The sequence below is a fragment of the Apis mellifera genome, linkage group LG12 (assembly GCF_003254395.2).
Source record: "Apis mellifera strain DH4 linkage group LG12, Amel_HAv3.1, whole genome shotgun sequence".
Classification (NCBI taxonomy): domain Eukaryota; kingdom Metazoa; phylum Arthropoda; class Insecta; order Hymenoptera; family Apidae; genus Apis; species Apis mellifera.
Window position 1 is genome coordinate 9,302,559 of NC_037649.1, and position 19,232 is coordinate 9,321,790.

Here is a 19,232-nt window from a genome sequence, read left to right on the forward strand (position 1 = left end):
CTAGAATGATAACCGCCTGTTGCGGTTACAAACAGATAAGATGATTATGCACGCGAAGAAGCCATGTTACGAACTCGTTCACGATATTTGTGTTTCCCTGTTTTCGTCGCGGGACAAAAATTTTATTCTCTTTTGTATACGTAAAAATTTTTTTTTTTTTTTTAATTAAAAAAATTTGCCCCCGTTAAAAATTTATTCGAAACGAGGAAGAAAAGTTTAAATCACGTTTTCAAATCACGTTTTAAATTATCTGCACGTTATCCATCTCATTAACGAAGGTAAAGTCTGTTAAAGTTGCATCTGATCTATTTTTTCTTCTTATTTATGTTCTTATTTTTTTTGTTTATTATGCTAAATAATTTTTTTCCACGTTGAATAATGTCACGTATTACACAATGAAATTTTTTTTACCTTTAGGAAATTTTCTGCGCAAGAAATAAACATCGAATAAATTTTAACGAGACAATTTATGATCGATGATTGGATATAAATAAATTATCGATTAACAACGCAAACAACGAGCGATTGTTTCCTTTTTTGTTTATTGAAAACTTTTTCAAATAGGAAAATTCTGTTTCTTATTAATTTTTTTTTATCTTCTAACAAGTAATCTTCTCTTCCATCTTGTAGCCTTGTTATTAATTAAGCGCAGCCTAAGGATGCAATGAATATATTCTTAACCTGAAATTATTAACTTATTGATCGAATTTTTTTTGATCTTTAATCGCCTGGTAATAACTAATAATTAACTTTTTTTTTTCTCGAGCAAACAAGCCACTTGTTTGCTCGTTCCTTCGTACCTTTCGTCGCATAGTAGGATTAAATGATTCGTGGAACAATCCTTGCAGAATGTTGGCAGAGATGAACGGAGCAGTTCCTCGTGCGAATTACGTTTTTATTTACTTTTTTTTCCCACGCGAATTCCGCACGATTGATGATCCTTGTTCTAATCAAGAGATAAATAAAGGGCAATTAAATCGATCGAATTCCATTTATTGTGCATTGTCTTCTCTTCTCATTTCATTCTCCTCATTTAATTATTAATTCTCCTATTCGTACATTAAACTTAATAATAAGTTATTATTGTTATTATTATTATTTCCAAAATTTACCTTATTCCAACGAAGCGAATATTTCTATTATTCCTACGGATTCTATAATCGGAATGGGAGCGAAGGGAGAAAAAAAAGAATTATTTTTCTTCTTCATTCGATTTCCTCGAATCGTTGCTCTTGAGATTTCTTGATCTTTTTGAAATCCTTCGATGTCAACTTCACGTCTAAAATCAAGATTTATCTTTTTAAAAAGAAATTTCAATAATCGACGATGGGATGGAATTCCAATTCGAATTCCCCTTTTTTACCTGCAAGGCATATTTCACTGTCGAAGGAACAGATAGATTCGCTTGAACTGTCTAAATCCGACTCTTCCGGTATTTTTTTCCATTTTTTGAGAACAGTTATGTACGGTTTTTTTCTTCGATCAGGCATGCGAGTTATCGCTGTCGCAAAAAAAAAAAAAAAAAAAAGAAACGGATAACGCATTGAGAGTTTAGGAAAAGAGTCAGATACGTTGAATATATTGTATAATATTGACGTAATTTCATCTTATTAAAAAAAATTAGAGCAAACTAACTCGATTGTAATAAAACGATAATAATAACTGGATGGATAAAGTTAAAAATTGTTGCGTAAATAAATGAGAAAAAAAAAGAGATAGACGAACGAAAAATTTAACAAGCATACTTATTGTAGTAGTAAATTTAATAAGCATACTTTCCGTTAAAAAATCATTTTAACGGAATGATTCGTTAATCTGAAAGGGTCTGAGAGAAGAGAAAAAAAAATATTTTTTATTATCTTTTTAAGAAGTGAAAAATCAAAATCTTACGCGGCGGTGGTTCCGATATGTACATTGGAGGTATCGTAAGACCCATGCATGGAATGTGACGTGGATTGAGGAAGTATTCCCTCACTTCCACGGATGGTTTTATACATCCTAAGATTAATTCTGATTCCGGTATGTGTTTGTAAATTCTCCTGACTCTTTGTCTCGGCTTCTTCTTCTTCTCCCTCTTTACCTCCTTCCTTTTTTTACACTTTCGAATCTTACCAAATTCGTCCACCTCGTCCTCCTCCACCTCTTCGATCTTTTTTAATTTCTTACGTCTCGTCCTTTCTTTCTTCTTCTCCTCAATTTTCGTCTTCAACGCTCGTTCCGCTTTCCATTCCTCGTACCTTTCGCAACTTTTACGCATGTTTTATTAATTGAAGAAAAAAAGAAGAAGAAGAAAAAGAAATTTTCGATATCAAATTATTATTGTTGTTATTAACGGATTAATTCTTCGATTAGATAGCGTTCAAATTGGACGAGGATGATTATTGGACACGGGAAGAAAGAGAGAGAGACGTGCAGCAGGTTACGCGATACTTTTACATTTCTGCGTGTGAACATTTTGATTGATTTTTGGTATTCATGATTGGCCGATTCGGTAACGGGGTTCGTGTTTGAAAAGTTTTCGAAAAGTTTAGGTGGACATTGTGTTGTGCGGATGCATTTTGTACACGTGTGTGAATTTGCCGAGGGGATCGGGATCGGTATCGAGATTCGTATCGTTTGTTTCTCGCCCGATGCATCATGCTGACCAACTTCATATTATATTTAGTATAATTTCTTGACGCACACAATTTTATCACAAACATGCCAAAATTCTAAGTAACGTATATACAAAAATGAAAACTATCGTTGTTCGATATTAGAAAAAATCGTGAAAATTATCAATTGAATCGTATCCTCGAAAGAAGATGGTAGGTTATATTAAACCTACACCTAGAATGATGCATTTTAACCATTCCTCGTGATCTCTTTCTTTCTTTCTTTTCTCTTTGGAAACGTTTTAAAAAAAAGAAAAAATTGTCGCAAATTAACGGGTAAAAGGAAAAAGAAAAAAAAAAAAATTGTTTCACGAACTGCAAGCAACTGGAAGCAAAATGGAAAAGCCGGAAGTGATACCACTAGAGAAAAAAATATACAGGGAAAAATTGAAACAGCTCGCGACATGCGAGCAAATCGTTTCCGACGAAACTATAAACGCCATCGGCCGGGTGACCGAGGTCGTAAGGGCAGCGGACGATAACGCCCCCAGCAGCGACGAACTCGACGAGGAACTCGAGGAGCAGTACAAAGACATCAACTTGTATCTCGATTTGCCGAACGACACGTATTCCTTGACCGAAATCAGGCCGGAGCTTCCGTCGTGCGTTCGATACGGCGTGCGTGCAGGAATGACCCACATCAACATGCCAAAGTTCTCGCCGTTGTCGAGGGGTCATCAGGTAAATCAAATTTTTGGGGACGATCGTCAAAGTGATCGCGCTCTTATTTATCTCTTTTTTTTTTCGAAGATTCAAAATCATGCGCAAAAACGTGGGTCAGATTTATAAATTTCTATATTTCTATATTCGAATGCGGATAGTTTGCAATAGTTAAACACGATAGAGACACACATTAGAAAGATACAGGTTATCTTCTCCCTACGTTATCTCTGATTGTTTCGGCAAAACAGGGCGGCGCAACAGCGATCGCTGCTTTCGCGACGACCACGGTGTACAAGTCTCGTTGCTGGAACGAGGCGGTGATCGATCAGATCATCGAGGACGGGGACACGTTCTACTGCGATTCCTACAAAGACATAAACACGGACGACCGCCGATTGCTCTCGATTCTCGATTTGAAGAGGACCATATGCGTGCAGAACAAACTCGTGGTGAACGTGAGCATCGAGGATGCGGTTTACGCGGGTAAATTTCGTTCGACCGAGCCCACGGAATTGCACCTGGTCAAGGCTTTGGACTTGTTCTTCAAGCGTTACAACGCCGCCATATTGACCTCGTCCGTGTTGAACATAGCGATCTGGAAGGACGCGAGGTATTACAATCTGTTCGACGGGCAAGCGAGAAGGGAGAGCTGCGAGCCGGCCCCGGACGGGGTCAGCGGGACGGCTAAATTATTCCTGGTCAAGGATCTGATCGGGCTTCTGTTCATCATTCTGGAGAAGAGCAACGTGAAGAACGAGCCCTTCGTCCTGTACACGATAGCGATCAGCGGCGTGGAGCACCACACCCAAATAGCGGACCCCGAGAAGCTGGAGAGGCGCGAGACGAAGCCGCAGAGGCGGCCGAGCGGTTACAAGATGCGGGAGAAGTATCGCGCTGTGGTCCAAGGCTCTTACCACGTCAATCATCCCGTCATACCTGCGCCGCTTCGAGGCCGCACCTTCCTGATCATAGCTTTGGCAGCCCTCGTCTACTCCCGCTTGGTGAACGCGAACAAATGGACCAGCGCTTTGATCGACCTGATCTTCAATCAGTCCAACATATACTTCGTGGATCTGGTCCGAGTGCTCGACAAGGATCTCGGGGACACGGATTTCGAGCTTCGGCTGGACGACATCATGGGCGACATCATCCTCGGCGCGTATTCGGCCAAGGTGAAGATACGGACGAACGTGGTGCCCGGCTACGGGCAGAAGAGGGGCAAATTGGCGATCGACGACGGCATACGGGAGTTCTTTCAAACGCAGTTGACGGGTTTGCTCGAGGTGAAGAATTACTTCTACGCGATATGGAGGCACGACGACACGTATTACTTCATGGATCCGTTCGCGTGCGACGACGAGGGGTTCAGAAGCGGCACGGCCGATATCGCGGGCTCGGACAAGCCAGGCGAGGCCGCTTGCGTCACGATGAACAGCTCGATCAACCAGGTGATGGAGACCATTATGGAGAACACGGGCAGCAGGGACAGGGATCCGTTCGTGATCCACGGAGTCAGGGTGTTGTACGTGAAGACGGGCACGACGCCGGGCAGCCCTTTGGAGAAGGTGATCTATCGGGAGAAGGGCACGAACCGAAGGCCTCAAGCACCCGTCGCCCCCGTCGTGGCGAGCCCGAGCGTGTTGAGGATCGAGGAGATGAGGAAGGTGGACATGAGCCCGAGGATAAGGCCCGAGCTCGAGAAGATGAAGCACGCGGAGGTTCAGGTGCCCGACCTGATGAAAAACGCGGAGAACTACATGATAAAGGACGACGAGCCGCTCACCTACACGATCGTGACTCCCGAGGAGAAGGTGGCCGAGGCGGAGGTGGCCGGGGAGGAGGAGGAGCTGGAGGAGGAGGAGGAGGAGGAGGGGATAGAGAAGTGGCGGGCGGAGATAGCGGAGGGGGAGGAGGAGGAGGCGAAGCCGGAGAAAGAGGAGCCGGTTATGAAGACGGTGAAAGGTTACAAGATCGTGAATCCTCATCGTTTGGTCCTGCACGGGTCGAAGAATTGCCTGGACGAGGGTTTCGATATATTGTCGAGGGGGAAGCAGGGATTGATCGCAGCCCTCGCCGCGATAGCGTACAGGAAGCTGAAGGACCCGACCAAGTGGCGGAACATAGACGTGGACCAGCTGATCGACGTGAGCAACAAAATATTCGAGGAGGTTGTGGATTGGATAAGGAAGGGCCGTCCAAAGTTGAAGGAGGACGTGGAAATAGTGGGCGAGGTCGAGGAGGAAGAGGCGGAGGAGGAGGAGGAGCTGGAAGGGGAGTTGGAGGAGAAATTGCTGCCGAGGCCGAGCCACTTGGACATGACGATGCTACCGGTCAGATTGAAGATGGGGGAGAACGACGTGTTCTTCAAGACGAAGATGAAGATCATTCAGGGGGAAGCGTGCCCGTTGGCGAATCTCGGCGAGGCCCTCGAGTGTTACTTCAACCGTTACCCGGAACTGGTGTTGGAGAACAAGAGACTGATGTACGGTATATGGAAGGAGGATACCCACTTCTTCATGTTCAATCCTTACGGGAGCGACAGCGAAGGTTGGCGCCTTCGCGACTATCCGGCCTCTTTCGCGGTTACCGCCAGTTTGAACGAGTTGGTCGATCTCCTTTACGGCGTGATGGAGTTCAACGATCACTTTTTCACCATTCACTTCGTCGGTTTGGACTCGATACAGCCGGGCCTCTACGCCACCGAGCAAGAGATAATAATCCCGACCGACGCGCCGATCGAGAAGTTCAAGACGTCGTTTTTACCGATCACGGACGCCGATTTGAAGAAGTTGGAGGCCGAGTTACTGGCGGAACAGGTGGTGGAGAAGGAGCCTGAGATAGTGGACATAGTGGACATCGAGGAGGAGGCGGAGGAGGAGGAGGAAGAGGAGGAGGAGGAAGAGGGGAAGAAGGTCGTGAGGAAGGTCTTGAAGGAGGAGGAGAAGCCTATGATCGATCCGTTGCTCGAGGTGAAGGAGCAGGATCAACCCGACTCCCCCTACCGTTTGAATCTCATCCTGTTGACGTCCAACATGAAGATCTACGACGAGAACGACGAGACGATCGATCAGGTCCACGAGCAATTAGCTTTGGAGAAGCTCAAGTACAACCTTCCGCCCCCCTACGTTTTGCCATCGAACAAGATCTTGATAAAGCTTCTCGAGGCGAAACGTGCCAAACGATCCATCCCATCTCTGGTGTCCAGGTTCTCCATAGACTCGAGGTTGGACGTGAAGAAGAAGGCGCCCCCCATGTACATATCGAAATCGGCCGTGGTCATGCCGGGCGGCCCCGAAGTCTACGAGGCGATACCCTCGAAAATGATCAAGTTGTCCCCCAACAAATACCTGTACTCTAGAATTTTACCGATATGCCTGATGCCTCTCAGGGCTATCGACGATATGTACATCCAGGACGAGACCCTCGCCCAGGCGATAAAGGAGAAAGAGTTAAAAAGAATCGAGGAGGAGAGAAGGCGTGCCCAGGAATTCGTTAAACAGGACGTGCCCGAGATACCGGTGGGGATTCGAATACGACCGATCTTGTTGATGCTCGGCCCGATCATTAAAACACCGACCCCCGAGAAACGATTGGCCATGACCTGTATCGAGAAGAAGAAACGGAAGTGTCTGTTGCCCAAAACCGACGAGGGTGACGCTCTTATGGAGAAGATTCTCTGCGACACCGAGGATTTGTTGCTAGAATTGTTTTTCCCCGATTTCAAAGCGAAAACTGATCAGGTTCGTCTATACATACATATATATATATATATATATATATATACACATATACGATGGGATATTTAAAAGAGAAATATATATATATTTATTCGATTATTATTATTATCATCATCATTTCGTTGGTTATTCCCGCGATACGATATATGCAGTTGGAAACGAAAATAATGGAGACGAGAGACAAACAGATGATGTCCAGACAATTGGAGGGAGAAACGTCGACGATCAGGAAGACAACCGGGCAACAGAAGAAGAAATTATTGAAGGATATCCCTGGTTTGAAAGTGAGCTTTCGAATTCGTTCGATCCAGCCTTACGAATAATAATAAAAAATATGAATCCTTTGTTTCCCTCTTTCTCTTTGATCTTAAGCTTACCGAGGATGGGATCCGAATAATATCCGGCAGCATTTGCTACGACAACCGTGCCGCGGTCGAAGCTTGCCACTTGAAATCTTGCTTCTTCTCCGCTCTGTTGTGCATCCTGACGAAGATCAAATTGGACCCGGACAGCTTCTCGGGCAAGATTCTCGATCAGCTGGTGTACCTCGGGGACAAGATCTATCAGAAGACCGGGAAGCTACGGTTCAAACCGTACCGATGGTTCCACCACATAGAGATCTTGGACACGATCTACAACGTGATCACGAAACAGATCATTTACGCGGATCCCGAGAATTGCGAGGACGACGACCTGGAGTTCGTCGCGGACAATTTCTTCGAGAAGAACAAAACGGGGATCATCGTGTTCGCCAATTGCTCGTACGCCGTTTGGACGGCGAACGAACGTTACTACTTGTTCGACCCTTACCCGTGCGACGACAAGGGGATCGCTTCCGCCGAGGGTTACTCCTGCCTGATGGAGTTCTGCGACCTGGCCGCGATGATGGAGAGGATCGAGAGGAACGTGGGCGAGAACACGAAGAAACCGTATCGGGTGTACACGATATGCATAGCGCACATGGAGAACAGGAAGCGGAGGAGGAAACGGAGGAAGAAGGCGAGCCGCGTGGTGGAGAGAAGCGCGGTGAGGCAGGCGATGGAGGAGACGGGGGGGCGAGGAGGCGTGGAGGAGGCCGAGATGGAGACGACCGCCATCTCGACCGCGTCCGAGGTGTCGTTGATCGAGCAATCGGATTGGGTGAGGAGCGAGGAGTCGAAAGTGAGCCTCGCGTACGACTTGACGATCCCCGGCTTCGCCCCGATCGAGCATTACAACGCGTCCATGCTCGACGTGCTGGTCCTCGAGGACGAGATCACCACCCCCCTGTTGCCCCCCTTCAAGAAATCCTCGCTGAGAAAGTGGGCGGAGGCCGACGACGAGTTCGAGGCGATAAAGCTGTTGGTGAGGAAGAAGGTGTTCGAGAAGAAGTTCAAGTGCCACTCGGCGATCTCGACCCCGTTGGATCTTTGCATCATGGCTTGGTCGTTGATCCACGATCCGATCACTTGGTCGGTCAGAACGGTGAAAGGTTTGTACGAGGCGAGCGTCGATTACACGTTCGACAGTTTGCTGGCCACCGAGGATTCGACGGTGAGCGAGATGATAGACGGCCTCCTGCCCGAGTTCGAGATAGCGAATTACGTGTTCCGCGTGGTCTCGGTCCCCCTTCACTACGGGACCCTTTACAGTACCGAGGGTTGGAATCTGTCCATGTCGTTGCAAAAGGTGTTCGACACGCCCAGCTACACGGGGGCGATACTGATTTGCGGCGAGTCTCACATCGGTATCTTGAAGAGGGACGAAAATCACTTCGCGTGGTGGACGGTGAGGAGGACGAAGAAGTTGAGGTTCGTCACGTCCTCGGACATGAGAGAGTTCTTGAAACTGATCATCCAGGAGATGGATCAACCGAAGGAGACGTTTTTCGTGATACGGGTGATCACCGTCTCCTACGCTCAGAAGATAGATCCCGATTGCAGCGACACGAAAGGTCTGCACGAGCCGGTCGTGCCTTTGTCGTCCTTGGCCGAGATCCATCGCATGCCGGCCAAGCCTTACGACCTCGAGGCGATCTTCAGGCCGACCATGCCCGAATCCAACAAGCCGATATTCATCCACGGGACGGTCGCGTTCAACAACAGGGACGCGGTGGTCGAGCCCAAGGTGAAGAGGTGTTACTTCGTCGCCGTGTTGGCCGTGATGGTGCAGCGGGACATCATTCAAAGCCCGATGCCCGGCATGATAGACAAAGTGATCGAGGTCGCGGAATCGGTTTACAGGGAATTCGGGGAATTGAAATTTCACACGGAACAAATTCTGCGCAACGTTACCGTGATGAACAGGATCTTCGATTTGCGGGACCTCGTTTATCCCTTGGTCAGGTTCACGGTCAATCCTCGAACCATGAAGAACGATTTTTACGTCCAGGTTAGCTTTTACATACATCCTTTGCGCGTGAAAAAAAAAAGAAAAAGGTTATTTCTTTTCTCTCTATACCTTCGATCAACAGGTAAGGAAGCACGTGAGAAAATTCTTTAAGACGAGCTCGAGCGGGATTTTGCACTTTACCAATTGCTGCTACGGTTTCTGGTACTCGAGGGCGACGAACGCCTATTATTATCTAGATCCTTATCAATGCAACGAGAAGGGGAAGAGAGCGGAGCGAGGCGGTAAAGCGTGCCTCTGCATATTTCCCACCATTTGCCAGATGGTCAGGCAGATGACGCTGAATCAGTTCGAAGAGACGACGGGCTTCTTTATACACCGACTTCACGTGGAATCGGTCAACATGCCCCCGTTCAAAACGTTCAAGGAGGATCCCATGTGGTTGTACCTCGACTACCATTGGAACTTCAGACACGCCCCCGACATAGTCAAGTTGGGGAACAAGAAGAAGAAGCAGGAGGAGGAGGGGGAACAGCAAAACGTGAAGCAATTCTGGAACAATTACGCCATCGAGGTTTCCAATCTCATTTACTCGGTTTGGGGGACGATCGGTTGCTACGATTCGAGATTCGGGGATCGGGCGGGCAGGAATCAAGCGGCGATCTGCGTCGCCGTGCTTGCCATGCAATACCTCAGCCATCCGTCGAGATGGGGCCCGGCCATATTGGACTCGGCGGTGATCTGCGGAGACTCGTACTACACGGAGAGCCTGAGAAGCTCGATCATACGATGCACCAAACATTTCAACAGGTTCAACTTGCAGACCACGTTCAAGATCTTCCCCCACGTGTGGATCATAGACTTCAGGGACAGCATATGCGGGATTCTGTACGGGGCGCGTAACAGGATGACCCTCGCCTGCGCCCTGAAAAAATCCTTCGAGGAATCTCCCAACGTTCTGATCGAGTGCAACAAGATCACGCTGTCCGCGCTCGCCGCGAAAGACGGATACTACGTGGCCGACCCGTGCTGGGTCGGGCCGCCCCTGTTCACCAAAGACCACGGGGCCATGTACGTTCTACGTTGCAAAAATATGAACTCGTTGGTGTACGCGGTGATCAAGATGCTCAACACGAACCAGAGGCTCGACTTCCGCATCTCGCCCGTCCTATTCACGTTCCAGCAGGAGGACTTCAACTTCGCCGACGTGGCGAAACGGGAGCCGAAGAGGAAGGTGTTGATGGAGCCTGTGCGGACCACGCCGGGGAAAGCGAGCGAACCTGTCGGGGCAATACCGGGCGCCCACACCACGCCCGACGAAGACTCTTTCCTCACGTATCGCAGGAACGTGAGGGAGGGCTACCAGAAGAGTTACGAGCTCGAGAATCCCGAGCTGCCCTCCGTCGAGCCCGTGTTGGAGAAGGACAACATGACGAGCGCGCTGATCAGCACCACCTGGCACTTGAACCTCGGCCAGGCCGCCCCCCTCGAGAAGGTCAGCCCCGTGTTCGACCCGCGGTTGATCGAGCACGTGCCGGAGGAATGCGAGGCTCGGGTGATGGACTCGTTCAAGCCCATGTTCCCCGCCCAGATGTCCATCACCGACTTGTTGGAGGTCTGCGGTGGTTATCCAACGGTGATGGACTTCACGAGCGAGCAACCGCCGCCCAAGAGGCCGCTCGAGTGCGGAGCCGCGACCAGCTTCCTCACGGAGACGGCGCGCCAACAGTTCCGCGTCCACACCACCGACATGGCGAACGAGGTGTACAAGACTTACAAGCATCGGCTGCCGACGTTGGCCAGGCAGAGGATGATGCGGGACGAGATTGGCGAGGATATCCATCCCACCGAGGAGGAGGCGAAACAGAACTCGCCCGACACGGAGGCGGAGACGGAGGATGAAACGTTCACGGAGACGGAAGCCACCGAAGCCACCGATGAAACTGGATATTGAATGGAATTTTTCTTTTCTTCTTTTTTTTTTCTTTTCTTTTCTTTTCTTTTCTTTTCTTTTTCTTCTTCTTCTTCTTCCTCCTCCTCTTCCTCTTCGATTTTCTTCATTCTTTTTATCCATTACCATTCATTTATCTTGTTCGATCTTATCTATCTCGACTCGAATTTTTTCAAAAGTTTCGAAAGTGAAAGTCCCTCGTGTCGTGTCTTGGCGAAAGTCTTTTATTTAATATATTTTCGATATCGCAGTTTTCAATATAATCCGTGAATAGATGATTCCGTGGAATCGTTGTTGTGAATCGATCGATTTTGTCGCCTATATAATTGATTTCCTAGAAATCCTAGAGTATTTTTACGCTGTTTTATATATGATGTAATATTTTATTATTACGTGTGGTTTTTTTTGGGATTTATTTTGAAGTTGAAAAAGGATCACCGGGAACGCCAGTTTCGTTTTGTGTTTCAATTCATGGATGTGCGTCAGTATTTATATATAGACGTATATTTATTTTATATTTTATAATGCTTTCGATGAATGCTCTCATGAACTATAAATAAATAAAAGTGGCTATAAATAAAAATATATAACGTAAAAAAAAAAAAAAAAAAAAAAATAACCGACATGTTTTCGTAATTTGTACGGACGTGCAATAACGCGCGTTTGTCCCGAGAGATTGTTGCACAATATTTATTAAGCAACAAATACGGAATGATAATTACGTGGAAAATTTTAAAATATCCGATAATAATCGAAACGTTTGCTCGCACGTAAAAGATGCATGAAGTATCGTTCGATATATTTCTCTAACGTTTCGCACGAAGGTAAACCACTCCACAGGTTCTATGACTTCGGTGATCGAAGATCGAATTGTCCTTTATTATTTTAAAATCGTTCGAACGTGCGCTCGTTAAAGAGCGAAGCGGTCCACCTTGGACCCTACGATCATCGAACTTTTCTTACTTACTCACGTCTCGAGAACTTATTTATGACTTTTTCTGAAAGTCAAGGTTGCGAGACCAAGACCATTAATCACGAAATTCTTCCTTCGATTCGATTAAGAAACGAAAAATAAAAAAATTTGGTTTTTCATCGATTATTTTCGAATAATAAAATTAGACAAATTAATCTCGAATTGTAATTTATTTGACAAAAAACGTACAAATTAGTAAGTTTAATGGTGGACGGCAATTAACGTTGAAATAAAAACTTTACAATACGTATAACGATACATAAGAAATAAAAAAAAAAAAAAAAAGGATTTATTTCTACTTACGATGATAATGACACAAATTTAATTGAAAGAAAGAAAGAAAAAAAAAAGATTTAGATTTCAACCTTAATGGAATACGATATAAAATACGATTAATTTTTATAAAAAAAAAAATTATACAAATATATTCGATATATTCGACGAATGTTAATCGATATTAAAATAGGCGACGCATCTCGTATAATTTTCCTTTTTGCGTCTAATTATCATTAATTATCATTAATACGCAATAATAATTGTTAGCGATACAAATTGAAATTAGTACAATTTATTATATATATATATATAATATATATATATATATAAATATATATTATATATCATTTATAAGCATAAGAAAATTCACAATATACAAAACATAGGATACATCGTTTTAAAGCAGCTTGGTTCGTTCTTTTTTTGATATGATTCGAAAATTACACCGACGCATCGTACTTTTATTTTATCTGCAATTATATCGCGTGATATAAAATATTGTGCATTCAAAAAATCAATGAAAAAAATGTATATATATATTTATATATATATATATATTTATAGAGTCAAAAAATTCTTTGTTTATATATCAACATTTATATCTTCGTTCTTTATATTTTTCATTCTTTCTCAACTTTCGTAAAATTCGTTAGATTCGTTAGATAAGATATTCGTTAGGATTTTGTATGCGTTTCGTAACAGTTTTGCGGGAAGCGAACTTTTCAAGCGACTTTCAAACGAACAGCACGCACGATACAGATATTACATTATTTATTACGCTCTAAATGCACGCGGTAACAATAGTGTAACAAGAGAATTTAAGTACGTGGAAATCTGATCTTTCTTCTTTCGCGCGGGAATAATTTATAAGGCCTGTGCAAGAAAATCCACACGGTGAATGTGTGAACTAAATTTTAATCAAAATCTGTATCTCTTTCACGGGAGATACATTCGATGGAAATTTGTAATGTAAGCAGAAATCGTTGCTTGTTCCGTTTGTAAAATGTGTAAATTCATGCAGGTAAATTTATCGCGTTCCAAATGAAAAAAATTCCTATTATTCCCCATATTTCTATTCGAGTGATTAATTTCTAAAAATTCCTCGATCGTTCGATCGATTGTTCAACCTTCTTTTATTATTACGCGAAGTTCTATGGAATTCTTGACCTTTTCCCCAAGCATACCCCAACGACACGAAAGAAATAAATCAGGTTTTAATCGTTGCATTGAAAATGCATTTTTTACGATGCCGCGTCAATCGTTTGATTTTTTTCGCACGAGGTACTATATATATATATATTTTATTTTTGCTTGCTCAACTTTTAACTTCAAGATCTTTCTCAATCTTGTACGAGGCAATGGACGAGTATCAGAAGGCAAAAACGGTTTAATAATGCGCTGTGGCAACGAATATACTTATATACGTTACCGTATGGATTAAACACCAGTAGGCTCGTTCTTTTTTCCACCATAAAATTTAAGCTCGTGGCTTCCTACGAATAAATTTAAAACGATTCTCTACGAGTATGAAAGGATTAATTAGAAGTAAGGAGAAGTGTTCCGATTTTGATCGTACCAAACCGTGTAATAGAGTTAAAATTTTCTTTTTTTTGTTTCTTAAAATTTTTGGAAATATTTTCGAAGTTTTTTTAGTAATTTTATCGCGTGATCTATGAAAAATGGAATTCCTCTTCAATCGTCGACGTTTCGATGTCCTTGCGTACGTTTAGTATATTATAAAATTATTTAAAATAACTTAAAAGTAATTTGTAAAAATAATAATAATAATAATAATAAAAAAAAAGAAACGTTAAGTAGATCGTTTAGATCCTTTTCAGTCGGATGTAACCATACGGCGTTTAATATTTTTTTAAGTACTACAATCATTTTTTACCGCTATCTTTCTTATCGAACGATTCGTACCGTACACTCACATATTTCATATTAAGAATAAGTTAAAAAACGTAGAAAATCTAAATATATATATATATATACGATAAAGGACGATTATCGTACACTGAAAAGGATCGAAATAACGTAATAACAAACGTGTGTGTGTGTGTGTGTTAATCACGAAAAAAGAAGAAGGCGTAGAAGAAGAAGAAAAGAAAAAAAAAAAAGATAAAAATTTGTGATTGTTTCGCAAAATTTTTTTCTCTCTCGCGCGAACGAATTTTACTCCTTGGGCGTCTGTTGCTCCTCCGTCGATGATTTCGTGTACAATATCTCGGCGTATTCCGTTTTGTCCTCGTTCAGATGCCGGATCGGAACATTCTGTTGCTGTTGCGTCAAGTCCAATTCGGCATAAACTATTCCCCCTTCGTCCGTGGTTTGTTTAGCAGCATCTTGGGCAATTGGTGCTGCTTGATGCTGTGGAATTCACAATCCTGTTAATTGCCATTATAATTCCATTGCTTTACGATCGGTTTAAAAGGTTTCCTATAATTTATTTCACTTGAAATAATTTTTACAAGAGAGATGGATTTAAAGTATTAATTTATCGTGTGTTATTTTCTTATCCTGTATTAAAATATTCTTCTGGTTATCGCGGAATCTTTTTAAGTCTTTTTTTTTTCTGTCGCTTCATATAATCGCTGAATATTTAATATTTTTTTTTTATCGGTATCGATATAAAAAATGTAATAATGTAATAACTTAAAAAGCATAATTAATATTATCTACCTATCTATCTATATAAAAGCTATTAAAATATATAATATTCGTTTGATTCGAATCGATTAAGAAGCGACTAGAAACGATTAAATTTGAATAATATCAAAAAAAGAAACGTGTAATTTATTTCTACAATATATCAAAAGGATACAATATATCCAAAGGATAAAGGAAATTTTTAAGAAACGATCGATGATTGACCGAGATGGATATATTTGATTGAAACGAATATGATTGCTCCGCGAGAAAAAGATCGTTCGAGAATAATCTTGTTTACCTTCTCATCATCAACTGTAACGACAGTTCTCATGGTATCGGTGTCAGCGCCAGACACTTTATCCTTGTTGCGTTTAAATAGGCTGGACAGGCTGATTCTCGATTTCCGTTCTTCTCGTGATCCATCCACTTCCGTTCTGGAATAGCGGCCGGCACTTTCCGTATCACTTCTAATCAATACAGTTTATTCTTTATAAAGTTTGCTTGTTAATTTAATTTTCATTTCTTTCTTTCTTTCTTTTTCTTTCTTTCTTTTTTTTTTTTTTTGAAACGATTATTCCAATACAAACACGAGAATAAATTCGAAGCGATTGTTCTACAAGCGAATAAAAATTTCGATTTTTATTTTTGAATAAAAGATAGAAGAATAAAATAGTTCTAGTTCGAGGAATAAAGTAGTATTATATCGATTACTGCGAAATAAATGGATAAATGCGAAATAAACGATTTGCATATTGAAATAATCGAGATAAAATCTAATAGAAAAAAGAAAAAAAAAGTTTTATGTCTTTAACAACAAACATATATACGTGCAATAGTATACACACATCTTTTCTTTTTTTCTCGTCTGACTTTTATAAAGTTTGAATTACTAAAATACTTTTGACGTCAGTTTTAAAGAATCGTTTCGAAAAAAAAAATGGGAAAAATATTATAAATTTACTTGTTATTGTACAAATATATACAAAACAATGTTACTTTGATAATATAAAATTATTAAAATATGTTATAAAAATATGGTTAATCGAAATTATAATTTTTAGAACGTTCATATTTTAATATGAAGGCATAAATGAATGAATCGATTACGTATATATATATATTTTTTTTCAAAATTATTATGATAAAAATTAAAAAAAAATTGACAATATTTGTCACAAAGATGAAACGATATTATGTAATTTCTTGTCGAAAGAAAAAAAAAAAAATTAAGTTGTTTTGATTGTTGACAGTGACTAAACATATAAATATCTGTCTAAGAAGCGTGGAAAAATTGGATGCAGGTAAAGGAGAGCGATGTTAAAGCTGATTAATAAGCGGAATACGTATGTACAGGAAACAGCGAGTAAACAGGGTATGTAGAAATTATAAGGTAACAAGCGACGATTATGTATAATTATCTCGGTATTTTCCATAAAAATTATGACGTTAACATTGAGCACAAGCTTGATGTTTCTTTCTTTGGAGGAAATAGAAATAAAAACTCTTGCCTTTGCGTTTCGTCTTGGCTTATCGATTTCTCAAAACGAAGTAGATTAACGCTCGCTGCCGGATCCGCAAAGTCTTTGATTCTGCGCGATTTCCTGGTAATATGGTAAATACCGATAGATGTAATTCCACTGATATATTCGATTGCGTTTCTCTTTCATCCTTTTCTTGTCATTTGTATATACACACACACACACACATACACACATACGTAATATATATATATATATAAAAAGAAAAGAAAGTAACATAAAAAATTTAAGTGTCTCTTCTACGAAGCACCAGCAGGGAAAAAGAAAAATATTAGTTACGAAATTTGGTGCAGAAATATTTAAAGTGAGTTTTGTGCTACTAAAAGAGAATGTATATAAGGAAATTTGTTTAAGTAAATAATACTCACGACTCGCCAAGATTCCTGGACGTCGTGTTACCTGTAAATAATCGAAAAGAAGAAACAGATTTTCGTTTAATCGGATTTGATGATCATTTTTTCGATGAAACACGAGCGTTAATAAAAAATTTTCAATTCTCGATTTATTATATATTTATGATTATCGATCGATAATTATTCGAATTATTATTTATATCGAACGATGAAGAGAATTGAAAATTAAGCTTTTTTTTGAACGCAGTTGCTGTGAACGGGATGGCATATTCTCGTGTACGTAGTATATTGTATGTATTTAAAACAAATGTTTTATTTCAAAAATCATATAATACCTAAGTTATAATATCATAGCGATGAATGAACTTACAATTAATTACATACAGCTCTTCTATATATTAATTTCATTTGAATTCTTAATTAAATTTACTCTTGCCTATTGCGTTGTATCTACAATTACAGATACAAAATGTTCATGTTCATTTTCTTTTGCTGTGTTCGTCCCTTACGTGGTCGTAGTGTGTACGTGTATACATGCTGTGTAGATGGGTGTATGTGAATGTGTGTGTAGATGCCGCGTGCACGAACACGCGTTCTATTCGTTATTTCACTTATCGACCGTATATAATAACATTCAAAAACTTCGTTCGTTTTTTTTTTCTTCTTCTTCCTTTTCGTAGTTTCTCTTCTTCTTCTTCTTCTTCGTTTTGTCAAACAGATCCATCTTTTTTTTTTTTTTCTCTCCCCTATTCAATTTTTTTTTTCCCCCTTTTTTAAGTTTAACGTTTAAAGTTAAGCGATCTCTGAAGTATTCTTAAAGTGTCTTTTCCTTCTCGGTGACACGCATATACATATATTGGGCCCTCGTTACGAAAAATGAAATTCTAGAATAGAGAAGAAACAACGACAACCGAGATACGAAAAACGTTGACGTTCCCAAAAAAAAAAAAGAAATCATAATCATAATCCTTTCAACAACGGTATGTAATATGCTTGTGCTCATCCGATCGATGATCAACATTCTAAAAATGTTTCAGAGAACACCGTCATCAGGTATTCGTCAATATCCCTCGTGATCTTTATAGTCGTATATTTAATATCTAGACTTAACATAAATATATATATATATACTCCATTGTATGGCCAACGATCATGCTTTCTTTCATAATATTACACTAAAAAATCTTCTCGTTAATTTTTTAATTAGAAGTTTTACAAATTTTCAATACAATCTCTCGTCCTTTTTTTTCTTTCGCGACGAAAACGTTTCTTTTTTTTTTTTTCTTTTTTTTTTATATATATTCGATCTCTTTGTTTAAATTCTAAGATCCAAAAAAAAAAGAAAAAGAAAAAAGAAAAGAAAAAAATATTTCTATACGAGCACAGATCGTAACGAGAACATATTTATATGTATCTTTGATCTACTAAATAGATATAATATACATATACGAGTGTAATCGCAGCATGATCATCGTATTTTTAAATAATAATAATTAACCATTAAGAATAATGAACCATTAGAAATGAATTACGAAATAAGCGGCTTAATATCGTTTTTAAAATGTACCGCAAGGAATTTTTGTACATCAACGTATATCCGCGCTTAATATTCCTTACAAAAGGACGTTCCAACTTTTCTTTCTCTCTCTCTCTCTATATATTTCTCCCTTTCTCCGATCGTTTCGCGTTTAATCGATTATCGTTTCGACGTGCTTTCATTGTCGTAAGCGCGTTGCACGAACAGGTTCGTCGAACACAAGTCGTATATGTATACCACACAGACGGCAACGAATGCTCGTCTTCTTTTTTTTATTTTTTTTATTTTTTCTTCCTCTCTTTCTCTCCATCCCTTCTTATTCCTTTTCTTTCTTTCTCCTCCCTTGTACACGAGTTGTTCCTCGACAAATTCGTTTCTAGATTGCAGGGGATAGGATTCGATAGAGGATTCGAGCGAAACGATGAAATCCTCCGCATCCATCCTTCGATCTATCGTGAAGGATTCCCGGAGTGTATACATTGGCAGTGAGATTCCCTTTAGACACGGCTGTTCGTCGTTTGCAATCGCGTTTCGTCCGTTTTGTGCTGATTTTTCTTCGCTCTTGATATT

The 19,232-nt window shown here is 41.1% G+C and overlaps 3 protein-coding genes across 8 annotated transcripts in view; 1 reads left to right on the forward strand and 2 right to left on the reverse strand.

Moving 5' to 3' along the window:
* Positions 1-549: 549 nt before the first annotated feature.
* Positions 550-2,286, reverse strand: LOC100576705. Its single transcript, XM_026444452.1, has 5 exons — positions 1,876-2,286; positions 1,364-1,591; positions 1,113-1,279; positions 801-946; positions 550-681 (listed from the first exon to the last, which is right to left on the reverse strand). The coding sequence occupies exons 1-3, from the start codon at positions 2,255-2,257 to the stop codon at positions 1,206-1,208; spliced, it is 684 nt and encodes a 227-aa protein (XP_026300237.1). The 5' UTR covers positions 2,258-2,286; the 3' UTR covers positions 550-681; positions 801-946; positions 1,113-1,205.
* A 31-nt stretch (positions 2,287-2,317) lies between these two features.
* LOC102655436 lies at positions 2,318-12,656 on the forward strand. Its single transcript, XM_026444453.1, has 4 exons — positions 2,318-3,335; positions 3,566-7,068; positions 7,366-9,424; positions 9,507-12,656. The coding sequence occupies exons 1-4, from the start codon at positions 2,991-2,993 to the stop codon at positions 11,334-11,336; spliced, it is 7,737 nt and encodes a 2,578-aa protein (XP_026300238.1). The 5' UTR covers positions 2,318-2,990; the 3' UTR covers positions 11,337-12,656.
* Positions 12,657-13,222: 566 nt separating this feature from the next.
* Positions 13,223-19,232, reverse strand: part of LOC724243 (fasciclin-3) — a 306,903-nt gene continuing 300,893 nt past the window's right edge. For 3 of the 6 annotated variants that reach the window (XM_026444342.1, XM_026444343.1, XM_026444341.1), the window contains 4 exons: positions 17,141-17,171; positions 16,743-16,835; positions 15,533-15,701; positions 13,223-14,952 (listed from right to left, as the gene is read on the reverse strand). In XM_026444342.1, the coding sequence (XP_026300127.1) occupies positions 14,758-14,952; positions 15,533-15,701; positions 16,743-16,835; positions 17,141-17,171 (488 nt within the window). In that variant the 3' untranslated portion in view covers positions 13,223-14,757. The remainder of the gene's footprint in view (positions 14,953-15,532; positions 15,702-16,742; positions 16,836-17,140; positions 17,172-19,232) is intronic. The other 3 variants (XM_026444346.1, XM_026444344.1, XM_026444345.1) reach the window with 2 other exon arrangements.